Source organism: Nanorana parkeri, unplaced genomic scaffold (assembly GCF_000935625.1).
Source record: "Nanorana parkeri isolate BGI_ZX_2015 unplaced genomic scaffold, ASM93562v1 scaffold500, whole genome shotgun sequence".
Classification (NCBI taxonomy): domain Eukaryota; kingdom Metazoa; phylum Chordata; class Amphibia; order Anura; family Dicroglossidae; genus Nanorana; species Nanorana parkeri.
The window spans coordinates 1,065,362-1,085,737 of record NW_017306768.1 but is presented as its reverse complement, the minus strand read 5'-3'; the positions used below and the strand labels follow the sequence as shown (position 1 = coordinate 1,085,737).

Below are 20,376 nucleotides of genomic sequence, written 5' to 3'. Positions count from 1 at the left end.
GCGGGGAGGCGTGCCTGGCGGGGGGGAGCTGCGGCCGCTCTCTGCTCCAATGCCGTCCATGGAGCCAGACAGGTGGGCGGGTGGGGGGAGGGAGCTGCGGCCGTGACAGCATGTAAAAAGTAATTATACGGTGCAGCTACCCCAGAAGTAAGATCTAGCGCTATCATGGATTTCTGTAATATGAGATCTACCACCGAACTAGGTCTTATTTTCTTATATATCTCTCTATCTCTATCTATCTATTGTGTTTCCCCGAAAGTAAGACCTACCCCGAAAGTAAGACCTAGCGCTATCTTCAGGGATTTCTGTAATATAAGACCTACCCCGAGAATAAGACCTAGTTTGGTGGTCTTATATTACAGAGATCTGCTAGGTCTTACTTTCGGGGTAGCTGCACATAATACAATTTTACATGCCTCCCCACACGCCCACCTGTCTGGCTCCCTGGACGGCATTAAAGCTGAGAGTGGCCGCAGCTCCCTCCCGCCCGAGCGGACAGCTGCAGCCAGGTACACATAAGACATCGCCTGAAAGACCTAGTGTCTTTTTTCGTGGAAAAAAAAATATATAAGACACAGATGATGTCCCCAGTCTGATAGCTATAACTGAACCCACTTCTGTGCCCAGGTTGCCCTGGACCTTCCCCAACTAGTGAATGACAGTGAAAGAAGAAGCAGCACAGTGATGAGCTTATCTCTCCGTCCCTCTGCTTTCTCCCTTTACATAGTTACATAGTATTTGAGGTTGAAAAAAGACACGAGTCCATCAAGTCCAACCTATAGCGTGTATGCAAGTGAATCTACCATGTGTATGAGTCCATGTGTCATCTTCTTAAGTGTACATGTACCCCTGTACGTTGCGGTCTCTGGGGAAATTGTCCAAATGTTTTTTGAAGGATTCAACACTCTTTACTGAAATCACTGCTTGTGGCAGCGAGTTCCATACCCTGACCGCTCTTACTGAAGAACCCCCTACGCCCCTTGTGATTAAATTTTTTCTCCACTAGTTTTAAGTGGTGGCCTCTAGTCTTTGTTATGGAGGTTACCGTAGAGAGTTTATTGCTGATGTTGCTATTTCCATTGAACATCTTGTACAAGAAAATCATATCCCCCCTTAATCTCCTTACTTCCAGCGTGAACATGTTTAAGTTTAGTAAGCTTGTCTCAAAGCTTTGGTCCTCCATCCCCTTAGTTTGGTTGCCCTCCTCTGCACTCTCTCCAGTTCAGGGACATCCTTTCTGTGGACTGGTGACCAAAACTGGACTGCATACTCCAGATGAGGCCGAACCAGTGATCTGTAAAGTGGCAAAATTATAGCCGTGTCTCTGCAGTACATCTTAAAGCATGCTCATTGGCATCACGTGAACTGGTTGGCTCCTTGTTCTAATTCTTCCTCTCATACTCCAGCCCTCTTGTACAGGGACTACAAGAGGCTGATACCAGATCAAAATTCAGGTACTCACACTGCTTGCATTTAAAAATATATTTAATCATATATTTTTGAATACAGAGCTGCATTTAGTGTGTTATACATGCCTAAAGTTTAGCTATAAGCGAGAGTGCATGTTGCATTCTGGAGGCAGCCTGGCTTCCTGACCATATAGCAAGCCGGGCGGCACATCATGATTGCATGAAAGGCTCCTCCATGATTGGTCAGGAAGCCAGGCTGCCTAGCAATACGTGATGCCTCGCATCATGAAGCCAATCAGGAAGCAAGGAGGCGTGTCATGACGTGCCGTCCAGCTTCCCGATTGGTCAGGAAGCCAGGCAGCCTTGCAGTGCCGCGAGGGAAGTGAAGCTGGTGTTCTTTCGATAGAACACCAGCTTCCCAGGCAATTTTAGGAAGACAGGCCCACGGATTCCCGATTGGCTGGGAAGCAGACTCCAAGCTCACTCGCAGCACTGCCGGTCAGAGGTGATCTCCCTCTGATCAGAAGTTTCAGTGTCAGGGGTAAGCATTGGAGCATTTTACTCGCCCAAATACTCGGTATCGGCACTGATACCAGTATCGGTATCAATGCATCCCTATAGTGCAAATTTTAGGTCTCCTTCCCCTCCCCAGTATTATATAGTTCCTGAAAACAGACACCCTGGAGGGAAGCAACAAAAGAAAAATGGTGGCAGTTGCAATTTTTATGTCACATGAAGCACCATGATTTATCAAAACACAAGTTTTCAGTAAAGAAAAAACACAAGTTAAGTTTAGTGCACAACACAATATAGAGCACGATTTGGTAAAATATAAAACATGAGCTTGCGCCAAAGGAAATTGATACCAAACATGTCAGTCTCACCAATACATTGTACAACAATGCAGAATACCATCAGCTATAGAGGACTACAAATCCTAGCAATATATTTTACACCAATGCAGAAAAATATGAAGCTACATACACTGTTGCTCCAAGGTGTTGGCCGGATGTCTGGATGGGTCTCAGATGGGATGTGCGGCATCTCACGTGGGCTGTGTGGCGACTCCCCAGCAGTCCGGAGGTAGGCAGCAGGGATACACAGGAGAGAGGAGGATGACATGTGCACCAGCACTGTAAGCAGGCTGTAAGGACCCTAGAAGGCTACCATGAGGTCCTCAGCAAGCGTAGGACCTTACGGCAGCCACTTGTTTTTAAAAATGTAAAGCGTCAGTAGCGGTGCATTTTCACGAGTATTTGTGAAAATGGCCAGTATCAGCACCAATAGCGATATCAGTATCGGTGCATTCCAATTGTCAAGCTTCAAAATTGTGTGCACCTGTGAAATGGCATAAAACTATGGTACTCCAAAGAGTCCCTAGGCAACACTTTAAAACCTGTACAGATCAACTTACAGTTAACCATGAATAATGGCCTTAGAAATTGTTGTGCATGCCAGAGTGTGAGCAATAATTCTAACATGTGTAGTGCAATCATTGCTTTTGTATATAGACCCATCCCACATGTGTTTGGGTTGGTATGTACATGTACACAGGGACCTTAAAACATTTTTTGGGTGTTTTTACATTAAGCTTTATTTTTTTACAGATTTTCATTTTTACTTTATCGCTATCACATGGGGGTGGAGGGGGGGGGGGGTCACATGCTCCCTATGTAACAGCACCTTAGTGGTGGCAGGTTCCCTTTAAAGCACCTTCTCTCAAAGTACCTGAGCAATCACTGCATCCAATCAGATAGTTCAGGTATTTTGAGAGCCAGCGGGGCTGACTAGCAAGATGCTGAAGCTTGGCCCAGCGAGAGATCCCCCCATCGACACAGTTTAGTGTAGATGAAGGAATCTGTTGCACTTTTTCCATCTGACCATAGAAAATCTGCAGATAATCTATAGGTGTATGGCAAGCTTAAAGGGGGTACTTTAAAAAAAAAAAATTGATCACCTCATGATCGCGATGTTCAAAGTATGTCGCTGTCACTAAGTGCGACCGTGACATTGTATGCCAGGTGACTACTATTAGCTTTTAGAGGAAAAAAAATTAAAGTGCAGAACATGATCTAAAATCCGAGGGATGGGAGGCATTTCCAAATAAAGGACAAATTAATGAATTGTAATTAATTTTTTATTTAGCTGTGCTATTTTTCTAAATAATCAAAAACGGGGGGGTGGGGGATGTGTTTTTTCCTCTTTTTATATTTTATTCGTACTATGTGTTAGACACACAAATGCGATATAAATATATAGCCCTATCTGTCCTCTAAAAAAACAATATATAATATGTGTGGGTGCACTTTGTAAGAAAGTATATTACTGACGTGGAAGAATCACACAGCAAAAACGTCAAGTGCTTCAGTCATTAAACAAACTAAAAGCTCAGTCATGAAGGGGTTAAACATTTGACTCCTATTGACCTTAATGAGGTCCGAATTAACATTTGAACTTGCCAGCAGTTTAGTGAACCTCCCTCAAACCTAAAAGGTGCCCATACACTGGCCGCTTTTTAATGTACCGGTCGAAATTCACTCAGTGTGTGGGGCTGTTGGCTCCCTTTCAGCCGGTATTCCTCGATCGACTGATCGAAGGAGTTGGCTGGAAAATCTTCGTGTGATCAGAGTCGGCAGCCAATGAGCCGCCGGCACCTGTCAGAATAAAATGCAAGCTGTGGCGATTCCTCGATCGACACGTTGTTTCTTTCGCTCGGCCTGTGGCTTGAACGGAAGAAATTGACAGGTGTATGGCCAGTCTAACCCAGCTATGTTTGGCTTATCCCTAATCCTATCCAGTAATAGGACCCTTTGGGAGGGAAGAGAAAGTGATGACACAGGATGTAGTGTCAATGTGCAAAAAAAAATGCATTTGAACTGAGGTCAATGTGCATACAAATCTCTTGTAAACTGGAGCCTGTAAGTAAAAGACAAAGAGACTAGACTAAAAAATAACATGAAAACCCACACAGTTTTCCTGTGTGTCCCAGTCTAGTGATATCAGCAGAACAAACAGATTTCCAGCATAGACTCTGATATGTTTTGAAGAAGCCTAGAGCAAAGATGCAGCTCACCCAGTGACAAAATGCTTTTCTCTGCATTAAAGCCACAAACAAAAAAAAAAAAGTCTGTTTTTTGTGTGATCACTGGAAAGGGTCTCAGGTCTGACATGACACAAATAACCAATACCACAACAGTCAAAGCTATACATATGGTATCTTAAATAGCTGCGTATTTAGTTTTAGCCATTTTTATTACTTTGCTTTAATATTCTTTGTGTATAACATTTCATGTGACTACAGCCTGTTGAAGGAAACTGTATTCCAAAACTTCACCAGATTGACAAAGATGTTTCGAAGTTTTGTGGACCATACAGTTTTCAGTACTAGAAATTGTGAATGAACCTCAAGCAGCCAAATAATGCATGTACCTTGATAAATGGTGCAGCTTGGATTCGACTCCACTGCAAGACCCGCGAGTGCCTTCACATCTACTTTGGATCTACCCTAAGGCCTCATTCACACGAGAAACGACCGGCACGTACAGCTTTGTGCCGCGTGCACGGTCGGATCGGGCAGCTCCCGGGAAGGACAGGTGCTGCATGCGATTAGTACGCAGCCCGTCCTTCTCTATGGGAATACCCAGCCATAAGCCACCCTACACTCACCTCAAGTGCAGGTCCGTACGGGTGCAGGTGTCCCAGCTCGGATGGGGACAGGATCCATCCCGTCAGGGTACAGACACCCGCAACTACGTGCCACGTATTCCCATAGAGAAGGACAGGTGCTTCCTACTAAAAAAAAAAAAACATGCAGCACCTGTCCTTCCCGATAGCTGCCTGATACGGCCGTGCACGCAGCAGAGCTGTACGTGCCGGCCTTTTCTCATGTGAATGAGGCCTAATAAATACAAAGCACCACGGTTGGCTTCTGTCTGAGCTCCAGCTGCAATCAGCATTAGAAACTGCCAGCTATTAACTTACAATTGATGGTGTTGCTCAGCCCCACCATTCCACATCCTGCGATTGTGAAGCCTGACTGGAAAATGGTTCTTCTGTGCCTTGATGCTGTCAGAGACTAAAGGTGCCCACAGACCTTGCGATAATCGTACGATAATTTCCCGCGATTGTATGATTATCGCAAGGTGTGTGGAAGGCGTGCAACCTCTTACTGTAAGAATCCGTGTACCCATTGCACTCCTTACCGCTTAATCCATAATGATAGGTTGGGTGCATCAGTAGTCGACGGATGGCCACCGTCTGAATAAAGTATAGGAAATTATGGACACCGGCACTCCAAGGTAGAATAACGTCTTTTATTATTCGGGGTCACACAGGATCCCCTTCATCAGGCAGAACTGATGAAGGGGATCCTGTGTGACCCCGAAACGTTGCAATAAGTTCCTTTAATGCAGTGTAATACTTTGCATTAACACAACAGATCCAGTAAATGGGGTCTTAGGATTTGTCAGCTTGCTATTTCCTTATTTTTAACCCAAAACAATTGCCTAATGTACATGGTCTATGCTCATTTAACATACATTTTTTTTAAAGATAAAAAGCAAATGTCTGTTTTTGGTGCATTAAAGTGACCTAAACTCAGAAGTTGAATCTTAAAAATACATTCAAGTATCTTAACTATTACACAAATTAAAAAAAATGTATCTTATCACTCAGCCGATGATCCTCAAATCATCTCTGAATTGGTGATGACACTGTCCTATCTATCTATATATATATATCTATATCTATATCTATATCTATATCATACTACAACACACAGATGGTCCATAGCTGGTTCGCAGGTTCTACGTCAGTCAGGTGCATTGGGGTGTGGTTTCAAATGAATTCCATGCAATGCACCATACTGTGTGTAATGTGCTATCACAACAAGATAGAATAAATGGGCCCTATACCTAAAAAATGTTTTTTTTGTAAATAGACACCTCTATGAGTGACCAACAGCATTGCCAAACAGATTGGGTAGAAAGTCAGTACACTGTAAACAGATATAGAGAAAAAACACCATTTATCAGTACATTCCTTGTAAATCTTACATAGACCTCTGCATCCCTAGACTTTGACCTGTATAATTTTTTTTTTTCCTGATGCATGCGCTACTGAAATGCATGCATAATTTAGAATAAAGTAGTTAAAATGTCAGTGGATTATGAGCAAAGCAGCAAAAAAATATTTTCCTCAGACAATGGCTGTATCAGAATTGTGCATCTTTGTATAGTCCCTCCATTCTAATCTCTATTTTCATACATTTATACAGGCAGGCAAGAAGCTTTTTTTTTAGGCCGCCTAAAATTAAATTAATTCTGAAGCTGGAAAAAAACTGCTTTGTGCATCAGCAGATGAAATGTGTTTGTCAGGCTAAGGGAAAGAGCTGGGTAGAATAAGAGGAGGAAGCCTGATGACATCAGTTTTCCAAGATGCATCTGGAAGCCAACTAAAACTGGTCAATTCTCTAACTCAGAGTAGGGAGAGTGATGCTGACAATGCACTTTACACTCTACTGAGAGTTCAGGAAACTGTTGATGTCAGATGAAAAAGCAAAGGAGCGTGTGAATGAGGAAGTATATGCTGCTCTGGGAAACTAAGTGAGCCTTTTACATTGTCCTGCAAGGGCAATGAAAGGGTCACTTTAAAGTGATATTAAAGTTAAAAGGATTTTAAGCCATTTCAAACTTTGATGTAATCATTTACAATGAATGCTACTCCTTGGAGGTCCCCGAGACCCTGTTTTAGAGTGACACCCTTGTTAAGCAGAGCTCTATGGAGCCACCCTTGTTTGGCCTAGCAAGCTGTGTGTCTCCACAAACACAGCAAATCAAGCTACTTCCCTCCCTGGCCCTTTCTCCTCTCCAAGCTAGTAGATGAACAGTTGCTAGAGTCTACTCTGTCCCTCTTGATCTTGTACTGGCAGGAAGTTCAGGGAAGTGAAGCTGAGAGACTTGAGTCAGCTGTTCAGAAACATGATGATTTGGTTGGGCAAATCTGGCTTCTCCCTGCAGACAGCAGTGACACCGCTCAGTCACCCTCCCTGCAGAAATTGCTCCAGCATTCATTGGAGGGACAGACAGGGTAGGGGGCGGGCACAGCTGGCTCTGGCTCTAGAGCGACACAGCCAGTTATCAGGCAGCCGAGTGGATCCCGACAATAATTGTGGACTGCATGGCGTCCGCCCCCACTCATCTGTTGCTAAACTATTCAACCCCTCCCACTCTTAGATCTCTATAAAAGATTATTCTGTAGTCCATGATAAGAACTAGGACGATTTGAGATAAAGTGTGAAGGACACATGAAAGTTCTGAATTTCTGACAAAAATCAACAGGTGTTTTTGCACTTATTTAACTGTTAAAATAAAATGCAATTAACAGGGGTTCTGTGGCCAGTCTGGGTCTCAGGTCCACACTTGTGCCAATGGAGAGAGGAAGGAGAGCTCTTACTAGACATACCCCAACACTAACTTCTCTTAAGGAGACAAAAGCAATCAAAGGAAAAGACTGAAAGTTTGGACAGAAGGATGCCTGCTATGTTTGAGTTGTCCCCCAATTGGCTATAAATGACCAGATCAGTTGAACATTCTGATGTTTGCGTAAGCACCTTACCTCAAAATAAGCTGGTGTGATGGTAACAGATAGCTGGGGATTTGGCTAATCCCTAAACATCACACAGTCAGCAGAAAGCTCTACAACACAACCTATCAAAATTCATCAATCTGTTTATTTACTGAGCGCAGTCAGGGCAATGTCTCACTTCTTACTCCATTCCTGATCAGACATGAAAAAAGTTAGAACAATGACCAAAGCCCATTCAGGTCTCTACAGGGTAACAAACACACTTTGTTACATTATGTCACCAAGGACAGTAATGTGAATGATAAGGAAAGCCTCTGGGCAAGCAAAAAAGGTAATTCTTTCAGAGAGCTACCCTGGGGGAGGAGGTGTAAGCACTTGCTTTGGTCTAGGGTAGGCAACCTTAGCTCTCCAGCTGTGCTGGAACTACAAATCCCATAAGGCATTGCAAGCCACAGGCATGACTCCGAGGCAGAAGCACGATGGGATTTCTAGTTTCAGCACAGCTGGAGAGCCAATGTTGCCTACCCCTGGTCTAGGGTGGGGGGGAAAAACAAAAAACACCTGATCCTCGGGCATGACCAAGCTAGACCATTCCCCGCAGCCTCTTCTCCCCCGGGCTCCAGCAGTCTAAGGATCCGTGACATCATCTCGTCCTTTGGACGTGATGATGCCGAGGGACATTCCACAGCTGGAGTGGAAGGGGAGAGAGGTGAGCGGTCACCACAGCAGGACCGAGGATCAGGGGAGTGTATCTTCTTTATTTTAGACCTTAGACCACACTGAGCACTTAACCCTTGCACTGCAGGTGCAACCCCACTGCAATGATTAATTCTTTACCTGCCCAGTTCTTCTTTAAAAAAGGAGAACTATGGGGTTAAGGCTTTTCCCCAAAGTTCTCCTTAGGGTAACGGGAGGACACAAACTAGCATCCTCCCGTCACCCTAAGCTCAGTATACCGCGAGCTACAGCTCGCGGTATACCGAGACGCCACAGCTGAAGCGGATCCCAACAATTATGTCTGGATCCGCCCAGCTGCGTGAGTGACAGCTGGCTCTGCCTATCTAGAGGCAGAGCCAGATGTACCCGCCCCCTCCCCCATCCGATCCGCCAGTCAGCGCTGGCGGAGCAGGAAATCCAGCCCCTCCCCTGTCACGGCAGAGGGCTGTGACAGGATCGAGAAGTGAGCGAACGCCTCAGTTCTCCTTTAGGATACAATCACATCTAGGCGACAACGTTTTCGTGCGTTTCTACACATTTCTGCTGCACGTTTCAGACGGGTGTGCACTAAGTTGCGCGTTTTAACAGGCAGACTGACACATTGATGTAAATGTGCAAAGGTGCGCAAATATAATTGTGTCGTGCATTTCCTGTTGTCTGTGGGGACAAAACGCACTGTAATGTGCCAAAAAGGTGCGCATGTACCTTTTCCAGCGACAGGCATTTTACACCTTGAGACAAAAGGCTCAGGTTTGGTCAGGGGCCATAGGAATGAATGGGATTTCTTGTTTTGCGCGTTTTATTGCACGTTTGTAAGCACAAAAAACTAGGGTGTGAGCGGGGCCTTACTCTAAAGCACAGCACTAAAGACACTTGCCAATGTTGTACTACTTACCACTATCCATAGCTTTGCTAATTCAGCAACTGTAGAATCAAGAGCCTGCAGCGTAAAAAAGAAAAACTGATCATTTATTTATAAAGAATGCAAATATTAAGGTCAATGTAAAAAAATCCTCATTACATAGCAGTGGCCGGAAAGAGGTCTATAAGAGAACGGTTTCTAATAGAGGACTAGCAAAACAGCCGAAACAAAGGCAGCAACTTCCCTGCATTGAACATCACTTCCTTCCAAGAAGGATATCACAGCAGGTTATCCACAGTATATCTGTCATCTCTGAAGGAGCACTCATATTTCCAGCTTCTGATTCTACTATACTAGTCACACATTCAGTGTACAGTAAAGGAAAGCAATGGTAGTCAGGTGCCAGAAAACAGAATAAGCTGGCCATTGACATGAGGACTATTCTGAAATCCAGTTTGAGATCTCAAGTAGGAGAATCTATCAAAACTAAAGCAGACAGAATCTGGAGCAGTCGCCCATTGCAACCAATAACCTAATATCTTTTATTTTCAAAGCTTAACTGAACAAACTGGAGAAATTGATTGGTTACCATGGGCAACTGCTCCAGGTTTTGATAAATTCCCACAAATGTGTTTTGCCAAAGATACGTGGTTTACTGACATCACACTCCCAATAAGTCCATAAACAAAAACCTTGGGATAGTGTGTCACATAGATAGTCATATACCACAACATTGTTTGTTGTTATTAAAAACACAATATCGTGGTACCCCCTATCTTACCATATAGCACTCCATCACATTGTACTGGAAGATCTGCCATGAGATAAATATGATGGGTAAAGAAAGCAGTATGACTTGGGACACAATTATTTTAACCTAGGATGGATGTTGCATTGAAAAATATACAATATGCTGAGGGAATTTATCAAAACTGGAGCAGACAAAATCTGGAGCAGCTGTGCATGGCAACCAATCAGCATCAACCTTTCATTTTCAAAGCTTAACTGAACAGAGAAGCTGAATGGTTGCCACAGGCAACTACTCCAGTTTTTATCTATCCCCCCCATAGTATTTTGTCCAAACAGTACCAAAACTGACACTTTTCATACCACTGTTAAAATAAAAATGACAACAACATTTTTTTTTTTTTTTTTAAATGAATGTGGTATACGACTGACACCTTAAAAATTCCAAGGTCTTTATTCATGAATATTGTGAAATCCAAATAATCACAGCGTTATATACCAAACAAATAAATGTGATATGTGTTAGTAGAATACACTTTCATATCCATGCACACAACCATAAATCACTTTATATAAACTCATAAACAGGAAAATACATTTTGAATTTATTTTCACAAGGAACCCATTTTACTTTATTTGCTATACTATTAGGTAATAATTATAACAAGAAAATAAGTACTTGTAGATCTTAAGGCCTGGTTTACGCTGAGTGTATTGTCGCAGCGGATTCAGCCTGACCAAAAGCTTCACCGAAACAATTCCATTCCTTCATATGGCCCCTGTGCACACCTGTCGCCAGAAAAAGTATATGAGCTTCTTTTTGGCAGATCTCAGCTGCCCCATACACAACAGGAAACCCTGGAAAACGCCTGTTGCAATTAGTTTAGCCCGTTTTCTCCATTGACTTCAAAAAAAAGCTGATGCATAGGTGTAAATCCAGCCTAAAACCCTTGATTTTTAAAAGGAGAACTATGAGGCAAGTGATTTTCACTCAACCTCATAGTTTGAGCCGACGTGTGACAATGAAACTGTCACACGTCGGCTCAATAGATGGGGAAGTGAGCGAATACATACCGTCGCTCGCTTCTCGATCATGTCCCTGCAGAGAGGCGTGACTGTCATGGCTCCCTGCAGGGATTCCCCCACTCCCCACTCCGAACCTAGAGCGCTGACTGGCGGAGCGGATGGGGAGGGTACAGCTGGCTCTGCCTCTAGTTAGGCAGAGCCAGCTGTCAATCATGTAGCTGGGTGGATCCAGACAGTAATGTCGGGATCCGTCCCGGCTGCTGCGGTCTCAGTATACCGCGAGCTGTAGCTCGGTATACTGAGCTTTGGGTGACGGGAGAACGCTAGTTTATGTCCTCCCGTGACCCTTAGGAGAACTATGGGGAAAACACTGACCCCATAGTGCTCCTTTAATTCAAAACCTATCATTTATAAAACAGATCAAATAGACGAGTCATATGACACAGGAAAATATGTCCAAATAAAAGCATCTTCCTGAAGGTTGCAAACATTTCAGAATGCCATTGTAAAGATAATCTGTTTGTTTTTGCTTAGACACAGCAAGACAACCTTGTTCATTAGAGTTCCGAAAGCATGTACTTTGCTCTTTACCTAAAACATTATCAGCTTTAACAATCTCATTATGATAAGCGATTGGAATTTGTAGCTCGACAGCTGAAACAAGACACAGGTAAAAATCACTATGGAAAAAAAAGAATGGGAGGAGAAAAACAGCATACACTGCATGGAATTTAGCTAGATTTATTGTCCATTTTTACGTGCTCTCTCTCAGACTGACTGTGTTATAACCCCATTATCAGTAATAGGGGTCTAATTATTTCAACCATTTAGGGTAGCCCAACGGCAAAGGTTAAGAAACGTTTTCCCTGGAGTTCTGCTTTAAGGGTTCCTGTGGTTGGGATAAACTATTAACATTGCCAGGAGTAATTCTAATGCTTACATTCTATTCACATTAGGGATGCACCAATGCCGATAAAGTATTTGGACGAGTATTCCTACTCACCAAAATGCTCCGATACTTACCCCCGAAAGCGGAACTTCCAGTCAGAGGAAAGTGCCACAAGGGAAAATGGAGCCGGCTTCCCAGCCAAATCAGTAAGCTGGGCGGTGGGCAATGAATCGCCTCGCTGATTGGCTGAGAAGCCAGCTCAATGCTGTTTGGCTGAGAAGCCGGCTTTCCAGCCAATCAGCATCGAGCAAGCCAAACAGCTGGTAATGACCCGCCTCCCTGATTGGCCAGGAAGCCGGCTTTCCAACCAATCATCATTGAGCTGGCCAAACATCATGGAGCCAGCTTTCCCAGGCAATCAAGAAGGGTAATGACACCCCACCTGGCTTCCTGGTTGCCCGGGAAGCCAGCTCCATGCTAGCAGAAATACCGGTACTCGGTATTGGCGAGTACCAAAAGATAAATATCAGTGCTCGATACCGGAAAACCGGTATCGGTGCATCCCTAATTCACATGCTTTCATTGTTTAAAACAGTTTCTACAAAATCGCTCAAACCTCACAAGCCCTGTCACTTTGTCTGGACTGCATGAAAATGATCTAATACACTTTAAACAAAGACATGTGGAATTTTTTTTTTACTGAAAACAACTTATTGGGTATTAACCAGTCCTGTAACCAAAGGTCTTTATCTCAGTATGGATAGGGGCTGGAGGAACAGTCTGCAGGAGCCTGGGCATTGCACCCCAATTGGGGTTGCAATGCTTTGTAGACTTCCATGCAAAAAATGAATACATGCACATTGTTATCATCAATCTGTGCTTTTATTATTTAACTAAATATTGGTAAGCAAGGTTTCAGCACCCAAAACACCCATTACAGAGAGATCCCTAATTACCTGACAAAAGATTTTCTGTTTATATAAGTAGCTAAAGATAACACAAAATGATTACGTCCCCTTTACGACAGGTAATTTGGGCAAGATTGGCAATGATACATGTCTATAGGGACCATCAAACATCTCTAGCCATTCCTAACCTGACTGGTCTTCAGGGCAGCAGAGTGATCACTACCGTCTTCCACTAAAGAAGATTTACAAGGATGGATTATAAAAAAGGATATGAGCAGGTCTTCCTGTAAGCTCCCTACCTCCTCAACAGCCATAAACATGCATGCTCAGGTGATGAGCATACGAATTTATAAGACGATCTCTCAGCAGCCTATACATTAGACATCCTTCCAACATTCCTTATTTCTATTGCCTACACTATGGACTGGTTTGACCAGTGTTCCCTTTTGTTTTCTATAGTTTACTGCCATGTATAGGTAACACAATCCACCTTTATAATAAATTGGTAATTGCGATTAGAGGTATTCATGGTGTCTTACCTGTATGAGGGAGTATTCATACCCTGCAGAGGAAACAACAGATAAAATATTAGAACAAGAAGTTCAGCCAACACATAATAAATCAGTAGACCTTTATAGGATCATGTAATGTCCATTTCTGTGTTAAAGTGAACAGGAAGCCAGCTTTCCAGCCAATCAGCATTGAGCTGGCCAAACAGCATGGAGCCAGCTTTCCCAGGCAACCCCTTGCTGGGTTTTCCAGGGAGTGATGAAAAGTCCTTATTTTGCAAAGCTAAACTCTGATGTGACTAGCTAATGTTTCAGCCCCCATTCACACCTCATGTGTTTTGTTGTGTGTTCCCCGAAGCGCGAAAATGCTCATGGTGAACAATCCAATTATTCTCAGTGATGCCCATTCACTCCCATACGATGTGCGCTTGTCACTTGAAAAAGCACAGCAGCTTTATTTCTAACCAGAATCACACGGTTTTTAACGTGTCTTTAATGGGAGCACCTAAAACACACATGCAATGCTTTCACACAATTTTGTGCCTTACAACCGTCTCCTCCTCCTAATAACTAACACAAAAGCTCAAGCCTAATAAAAAGTTTCAAAAATCACCAATAAATATTCACACAAGTGTGACCAGGCTTACAATTAAACACATAGAAAGTAAGTGTGCTCCACCTCCTAGTGCTTTTCAAGTTAGCAGAATGCTGGTGCAATGGCAGTGCTCTAATAGAAACATCCAAGATTAAAAAAAAAAAAAAAAGCCAACCTTCTACTGAAGATCTGCATCAATCATTTATGGTCTTTTAAAAAAAAAAAAAGAAAAGGTATATAAATCCACATATGGACAAGATGCTAACACGTTTCAGCCATTGAGGCCCGAGTCATAACTATGACTCAGGCCTTAATGGCTGAAACGCAGTAGCTTCTGGTCCATGTGTGGATTTATATACCTTTTAAGACAATAATCTATTAATAAGGCTCTTTAGTGCAGTGCTCGCCTTTCCTATCTTATACATGGGGGGCCCAGACAAACCAAACATCCAAAACCAGACAGCAGTCACACACCTCATCACTAGTGTGCTTGGTGCGAACCCTGTTTAAAAAGTGACTGATACCCTCCTCTGCCAATCACTGCAGCAGATGCATTTCCCACCCTGCAACTATACAGTCACAAAATGGTGAGGAATGCACCTGACGCTATTGATTGGGCCAGGAGGGGTGCAGCAGTCAGAGTTTGGACAGACATAGGTGAAGTGGGTTTGCGCCAAGCCCATCTTTATTAGTGAATTTTGCTTGACAATCAATGTTTGTAAATTGTATTGTAAAGTGCTGCGCAAACTGTTGCCGCTATATAAAACCTGTATAATAATAAACAAAATATGGAAGTCAAAGCTGGCTGCAGCACACACAATTAGCACAATGAAATAGAGGAGAGGTCATAAGATGTTGTTAAAATATTTATAGCCCGTTAATAGGAAAACAGGCATGTAACACGCGAGCAATCAGGCGAATCCCAAGGATTTGCTCAGCTAGTTATGTCCAGTTATGGGATATTAGCTTGCATCCACCCAACTGTGTCATCATCCACAAGACTACATGAGTAATACACAACTGTTTATCATAACATCCCCATCCCAACATGGAAGAAAGATCTATTCCTTCCATAAATCCACACTTATCTCCTCTATGACTACAACCCAATAGGGTACAGGAGCCTCTCTTCCTATCTTGTTTGTTATAATGTACATAGCCAGGGAAGGGGGTTTCTGTAATGCTCCACCAACAGGCAGATCACTCCGGTTCATCCTCTGTACATGGCTCGGACATCACATCTATAATAACCTCCAATAGTCGTCTATGTATATGGAAGGCGATGATATGTGATCTGTACCTGATCGGAGCCCCGGCGATCACACAGAGTTCAGCTCGGGATCTTGTCTCGTCTCTCTGCCGCTACTCCGTCCATGAGCCGAATCCCAGCCAAGCACAAACTGATGCTGGGAGGAGAGAACGTTAACACTACAACTCCCAGCACCCCCCGCGGCGCGCACAAGCTTTCAATCGCGAGAAACTTTATTGCTCACAAACATTTTCGGTAAACACGGGGGAGATGATTACATTGTGTGTGCGAGTAGTAATTGTTGGGAGAAGATTAACGGTCGTGTCAAGTCACAGCTGAGAGTTTTGTGTTTCTCAGGGGTGTCTCTAGAATTCTAATTCTGGAAACAAAGACTACAGTGTTGATGCATAGGATACCATGATGATCAGTTTGGATTGCCACACACAGAGGCGTAACTAGAAACCTCAGGGCACCGGTGCAAGAAACCATTAACCCCTCCCCCCAAAAAAATTATATTAAATAAAAAGTATGGGGTTTTTTTTAACTTTCAGGGCTAGTTCACACCAGCTCCAGTGTTGCCTGCGCTTAGTATGGGGCATTTTCACAAGTACGTGTGAAAAAACCCAGTACTGGCACTGGTGCATCCTAAGTTACTAATATAATGTATTGCTGGGACTTGTAGTCCTGCATAGCTGGTGGTATTCTGCATTGCTGTATAATTATTATACAGCAATGCAGAATACCACCAACTATGCAGGACTACAAGTCCCAGCAATGCATTCTAATGTAAATAATAACAGCTTTTTAATCCCCCCACTGGTGCATCCCTACTTAATAATATAATGCATTGCTGGGACTTGTAGTCCTGCATAGTTGGTGCTATTCTGCATTGCTGTATAATGATATAATACAGTAATGCAGAATAGCTCCAACTATGCAGGACTACAAGTCCCAGCACCCAAACCCTACAAGGGCCCGGTTGCAATTGCGACTGATGTGACCCTGGTAGTTCCACCAGTGGCCACACACCTTAGCCCCAATTCACACCACCACATTGCAGTGACGCACGTTCGTTTGCGTTCACGGGCGTTTGTTTGCCATGTGTCCCCATTGATTTCAATGGGGTCCAGAAGGAGCACCAATTGCGGGCAAGTAGTGCATGTAGCAAAATTTGCAATTGCATTCTGAGTTTTTTTCCTGTGCATTTTGCCTTGTTTGGCACACGGAGGTGTGAATGCGGGCTTACAGTCAAATTGTATAGCTGCCATGGCGCCCTGTGCGGCCGCACTGCTCGCACACCCCTAAGGCCGGCCCTGCCTCCGTTAGATCTACCAAAAAATATGTAGTACAAGAGCCTGCCTAATTGAATACAAATTCATTAGCTAGAATAGGTATATCCTCATATTACACAGTATTTGTACATCTAAAGTAGATTGGACAAGATTGTTTGCTCACATTGTAAGGTGTATGGTGTCCCCAAGGGCCCATTCACAGCTGATGTGTAGTAAAAGGTACTGTGTTGATGCACCGATTGCGGTGCATCGCACTGTTTACCGCCTTTTCTTGTTAGAACTTTATTGAAATGTCACGCGTGACATTTCGTGACATACTATTGGCACAGCATGGTGTGAAGAGGTTGTACCACGTCACACCTTGTTGCCCCATACAGTACTATTTTTTTCATATTGCCTTGTCAATGCCAATGCTTCTAGCAGTGGTGACTCTAGGAACAATATGTAGGGGGGGCACATAAGATACAACAGTCAAATTTGGGGGGGCACTAATAATTTTCATTGCATGTCGCAACCGCTGGGCACCGATGAGCTGATTTAATTGCGGATGGCATCGGCACCCCGCGGTTGTGACAGACATGTAGTCCAACGCCGCCCACAATCCTCCATACCGCAACGGCCAGGCGCCGATGCCATCTGCAATTCTTGGGACCAGGAGCAAGTGTTAAAAAACGATCGTCCTCTAAGAGCAGAGGGAGAACTTACTGTGAGGAGCTTCACACACTGCATGACAGGCTCACAGTCAGCTATGGCCACAGTGCGGGCTCAGCAACTTCAAAGTCAGCAGCAGGGGGGCGGGGCTGACAATAAAGCTACATCCAGATTTCTACAGACAGCCGCTGGAGCTGCTTGTATACTAGCACCAGCACTGGAGCCACTGCACCGCTGCTTAATTTAGCGGGGGGGCAAAGCATAACACAGGGGGGGAAATTGCCCCCCTGTAGTGACGCCTATGCAGATCATAGAGCAGATTGGGGAACATATGTTCCCTGCTCTGCTCCCGCTCTCCACCCTGACACTGTTTTCAGTGGTCTTGGGCTCCCCAGAGTAGCAGTGGATCCGAAAACCACAGGCGGGGGCTAGTACAAGTGATCTGGGTGGCTGTACAGCTGCCCAGATCACTTGTAGTTGTAGCAGCCGGCCCTGCCCGATGTCATTGGGTGCTAGGACGATAGCGGTCCTAACAACGAAAGACTGAAGCAAGGGGAGGCCTGTCCTGGGTTATGCCTGGAAGTGGATACACTGTCAGCTAGCCATAACCCAGCACAGGTGCAATCATGGTCCCCACACGACTGCCACTTAATCCGTGTCCGGACCATGGTCCAACATTTTGTGACCCGTGCACTACTAGTAGAGGACCTGAGGCACTCAGTAGAGGACCTGGGGTACTTGGGCGAAGACATGGGATACTCAGTAGAAGACCTGGGGCACTAAGCAGAAGACCTGGGACACTCAGTAGAAGTATCAGGCCATTTAATGGAAAACCCAGGGCTCTCGTTATAAGACACAAGAAACTCAGTAGAAAAACCGGGGGAATTTTAGAAGACACAAGGCACTCAGTAGAAGACCTGGGGCACTCACTGTAAGATCTGGTGCACTCATTAGAAATACACAGGGCACTAAGTAGAAAACCGCTGCACCTATTAGAAAGACAAAGGGCACTAAATAGAAAACCGCTGGACCTATTAGAAGACCCAGGGCACTCGGTAGAAGACCCAGGGCACTCGGTAGAAGACCCAGGGCACTCGGTAGAAGACCGAGGCACATGCCTTGAATGTCAGGGTTTAGCAATGGCCCTGGTGTTTCCCAAAGTGGGAGAACACTCTCAGTGTAGAACCCCATTATTTTCAACAGTTCTCATACACCCCTGAAACTGCTTGAAGTTCGAAAAAATATTTGAGCTATTTTTTCGGTCAAAATCATAAATTTTTTGCCCCCATACATGTGTAACATGTGTTTTGTGCAAGCTTTAGCACCTAACAACCATATCCTCCTAGTAACTAGCTTTCCATTGCCTAAGACAAAAAGGCTCAAGCTTAAAAACACCTGAAAAATGGGTGCGAAAACGCCTCTAGATGACCTGAAATACACTCAGCTCGAGCGCCAATGCAGGCTAAAGTTGGCCATACACGGGTAGAAAACAAATGAATAGTTAATTCAGTCAATTGATTGTTTGCAACCACAATGATGAAAAAATTGAAGGAGCAGAATGTAAAATTTAATTGAAATTCTAACAGTGATTTTCATTTGGGAACACATCTATCCTGCATCCAGGGATAATGATCTTTTCTAAACCGCATATAATAGTATAACATATGATCACATGTGGAGGACCGCTTACAGATGTGGCCGCTGTCACCCTGTCATTAACTTGAGTATCATCTATACAGGAGATTTGGGATTCCTGCCCCAGCAATCTGTAGGTTTCTGCTGCAGGCATCCCATAATGCCCAGCCTGTTCTGTAATTGGATTTCATTGAGGCTGGACTCACACCTATTTCCATAGGATTTTTTATGCATTACCATTGTAATCAAAAGGTCGTCAATATATCATATAAAAGACAATGCACGTCAGCACATTGTACAGATGCAAACTAGCAGCATTTAAAACAATGGCAAACCCGTGTACTTGCTTTGAAGTGCGAAGAAACCTAGGTGTGAATGGTACTGCTAAACACACCCAAAATAAAGCATACTTTTTGGAAACACACTGCTTTGAATTGATCCTATGGAAAAGAATGGATATTCTCTTGTGTGTGCATAATGTTCTGGTGAAACCACTTCTAAAAGAATTACATTCATTTACATTTGTTACGTATAAAGCTTGTGATTTTCTACCATGCTGTAGCAGAGTCAGGAATTTCCAATGAAGCAGATCTGTGACAAATCAGTACATACAATTCATGTGAGGCCTACTACAGCCACAATGTCTCCAAGCAGTCCCTAGCCTGTAGACTGGGTTCTCACTAGTAGCCGCATGCTAAAACGGAACAGTTTATCGTGTGGCTGGTATCCATTGGATAGTAGTGGTGCCTGGTGTTATTAACCCCTTAGTGACACAGCTTCAGACATTTTTTCGCTTCTGGGTACCGCAGCAATTTTGCCATTTTTGCTCTGTTCGTTTAACCATAATTTCAATTTTTCTTATGCATTACACCCCCCCCCATATTATTTACCATTGTTTAAAGGACAAAATGGGCTTTGTGGTGGTGCAAGGCCAAGGGAGAAGTGATGCATGGTACCTCCAGTGTGGGTGATGGCTTCAGCTCTGTCCAGTGTCCCACTTAGCTCACTGGTTGCCAGGAGCTGAAGGGACACCAGCCAGAGCATTCTGCTCAGCTTCTAGCAACCAGTGATGTCAGTGAGCTGGGCAGAATGCTGGACATAGAGTCACAGGTTGCTAAGAGCTCTTAGCAACCAGGGACACTTTGGATGGATAAGGGGCAACAGGCACACCTGCCTCCCTCCCACTTGACCCAATAAGATGCCGCCTCCGGTGCCAACCGCCCATAACACCAGCACTGTGGTGTGAACGGGGAACAAATTCTCTATGTCTTAGCGATAACTGCCATTGACCCAGTGCACGAA

At 44.1% G+C, this 20,376-nt stretch overlaps 1 protein-coding gene across 1 annotated transcript in view; it reads right to left on the bottom strand.

Annotated features, from left to right (window-relative positions):
- The window catches only part of LOC108790767 (transmembrane gamma-carboxyglutamic acid protein 1-like), a 37,528-nt gene extending 21,849 nt beyond the window's left edge, over window positions 1-15,679 (bottom strand). Inside the window, exons 1-3 of the mRNA XM_018561108.1 lie at window positions 15,548-15,679; window positions 13,683-13,705; window positions 9,607-9,651 (exon numbers count right to left, since the gene is read on the bottom strand). Coding sequence (XP_018416610.1) covers window positions 9,607-9,616 — 10 coding nt within the window. The 5' untranslated portion in view covers window positions 9,617-9,651; window positions 13,683-13,705; window positions 15,548-15,679. The remainder of the gene's footprint in view (window positions 1-9,606; window positions 9,652-13,682; window positions 13,706-15,547) is intronic.
- Between the last annotated feature and the right edge of the window lie 4,697 nt (window positions 15,680-20,376).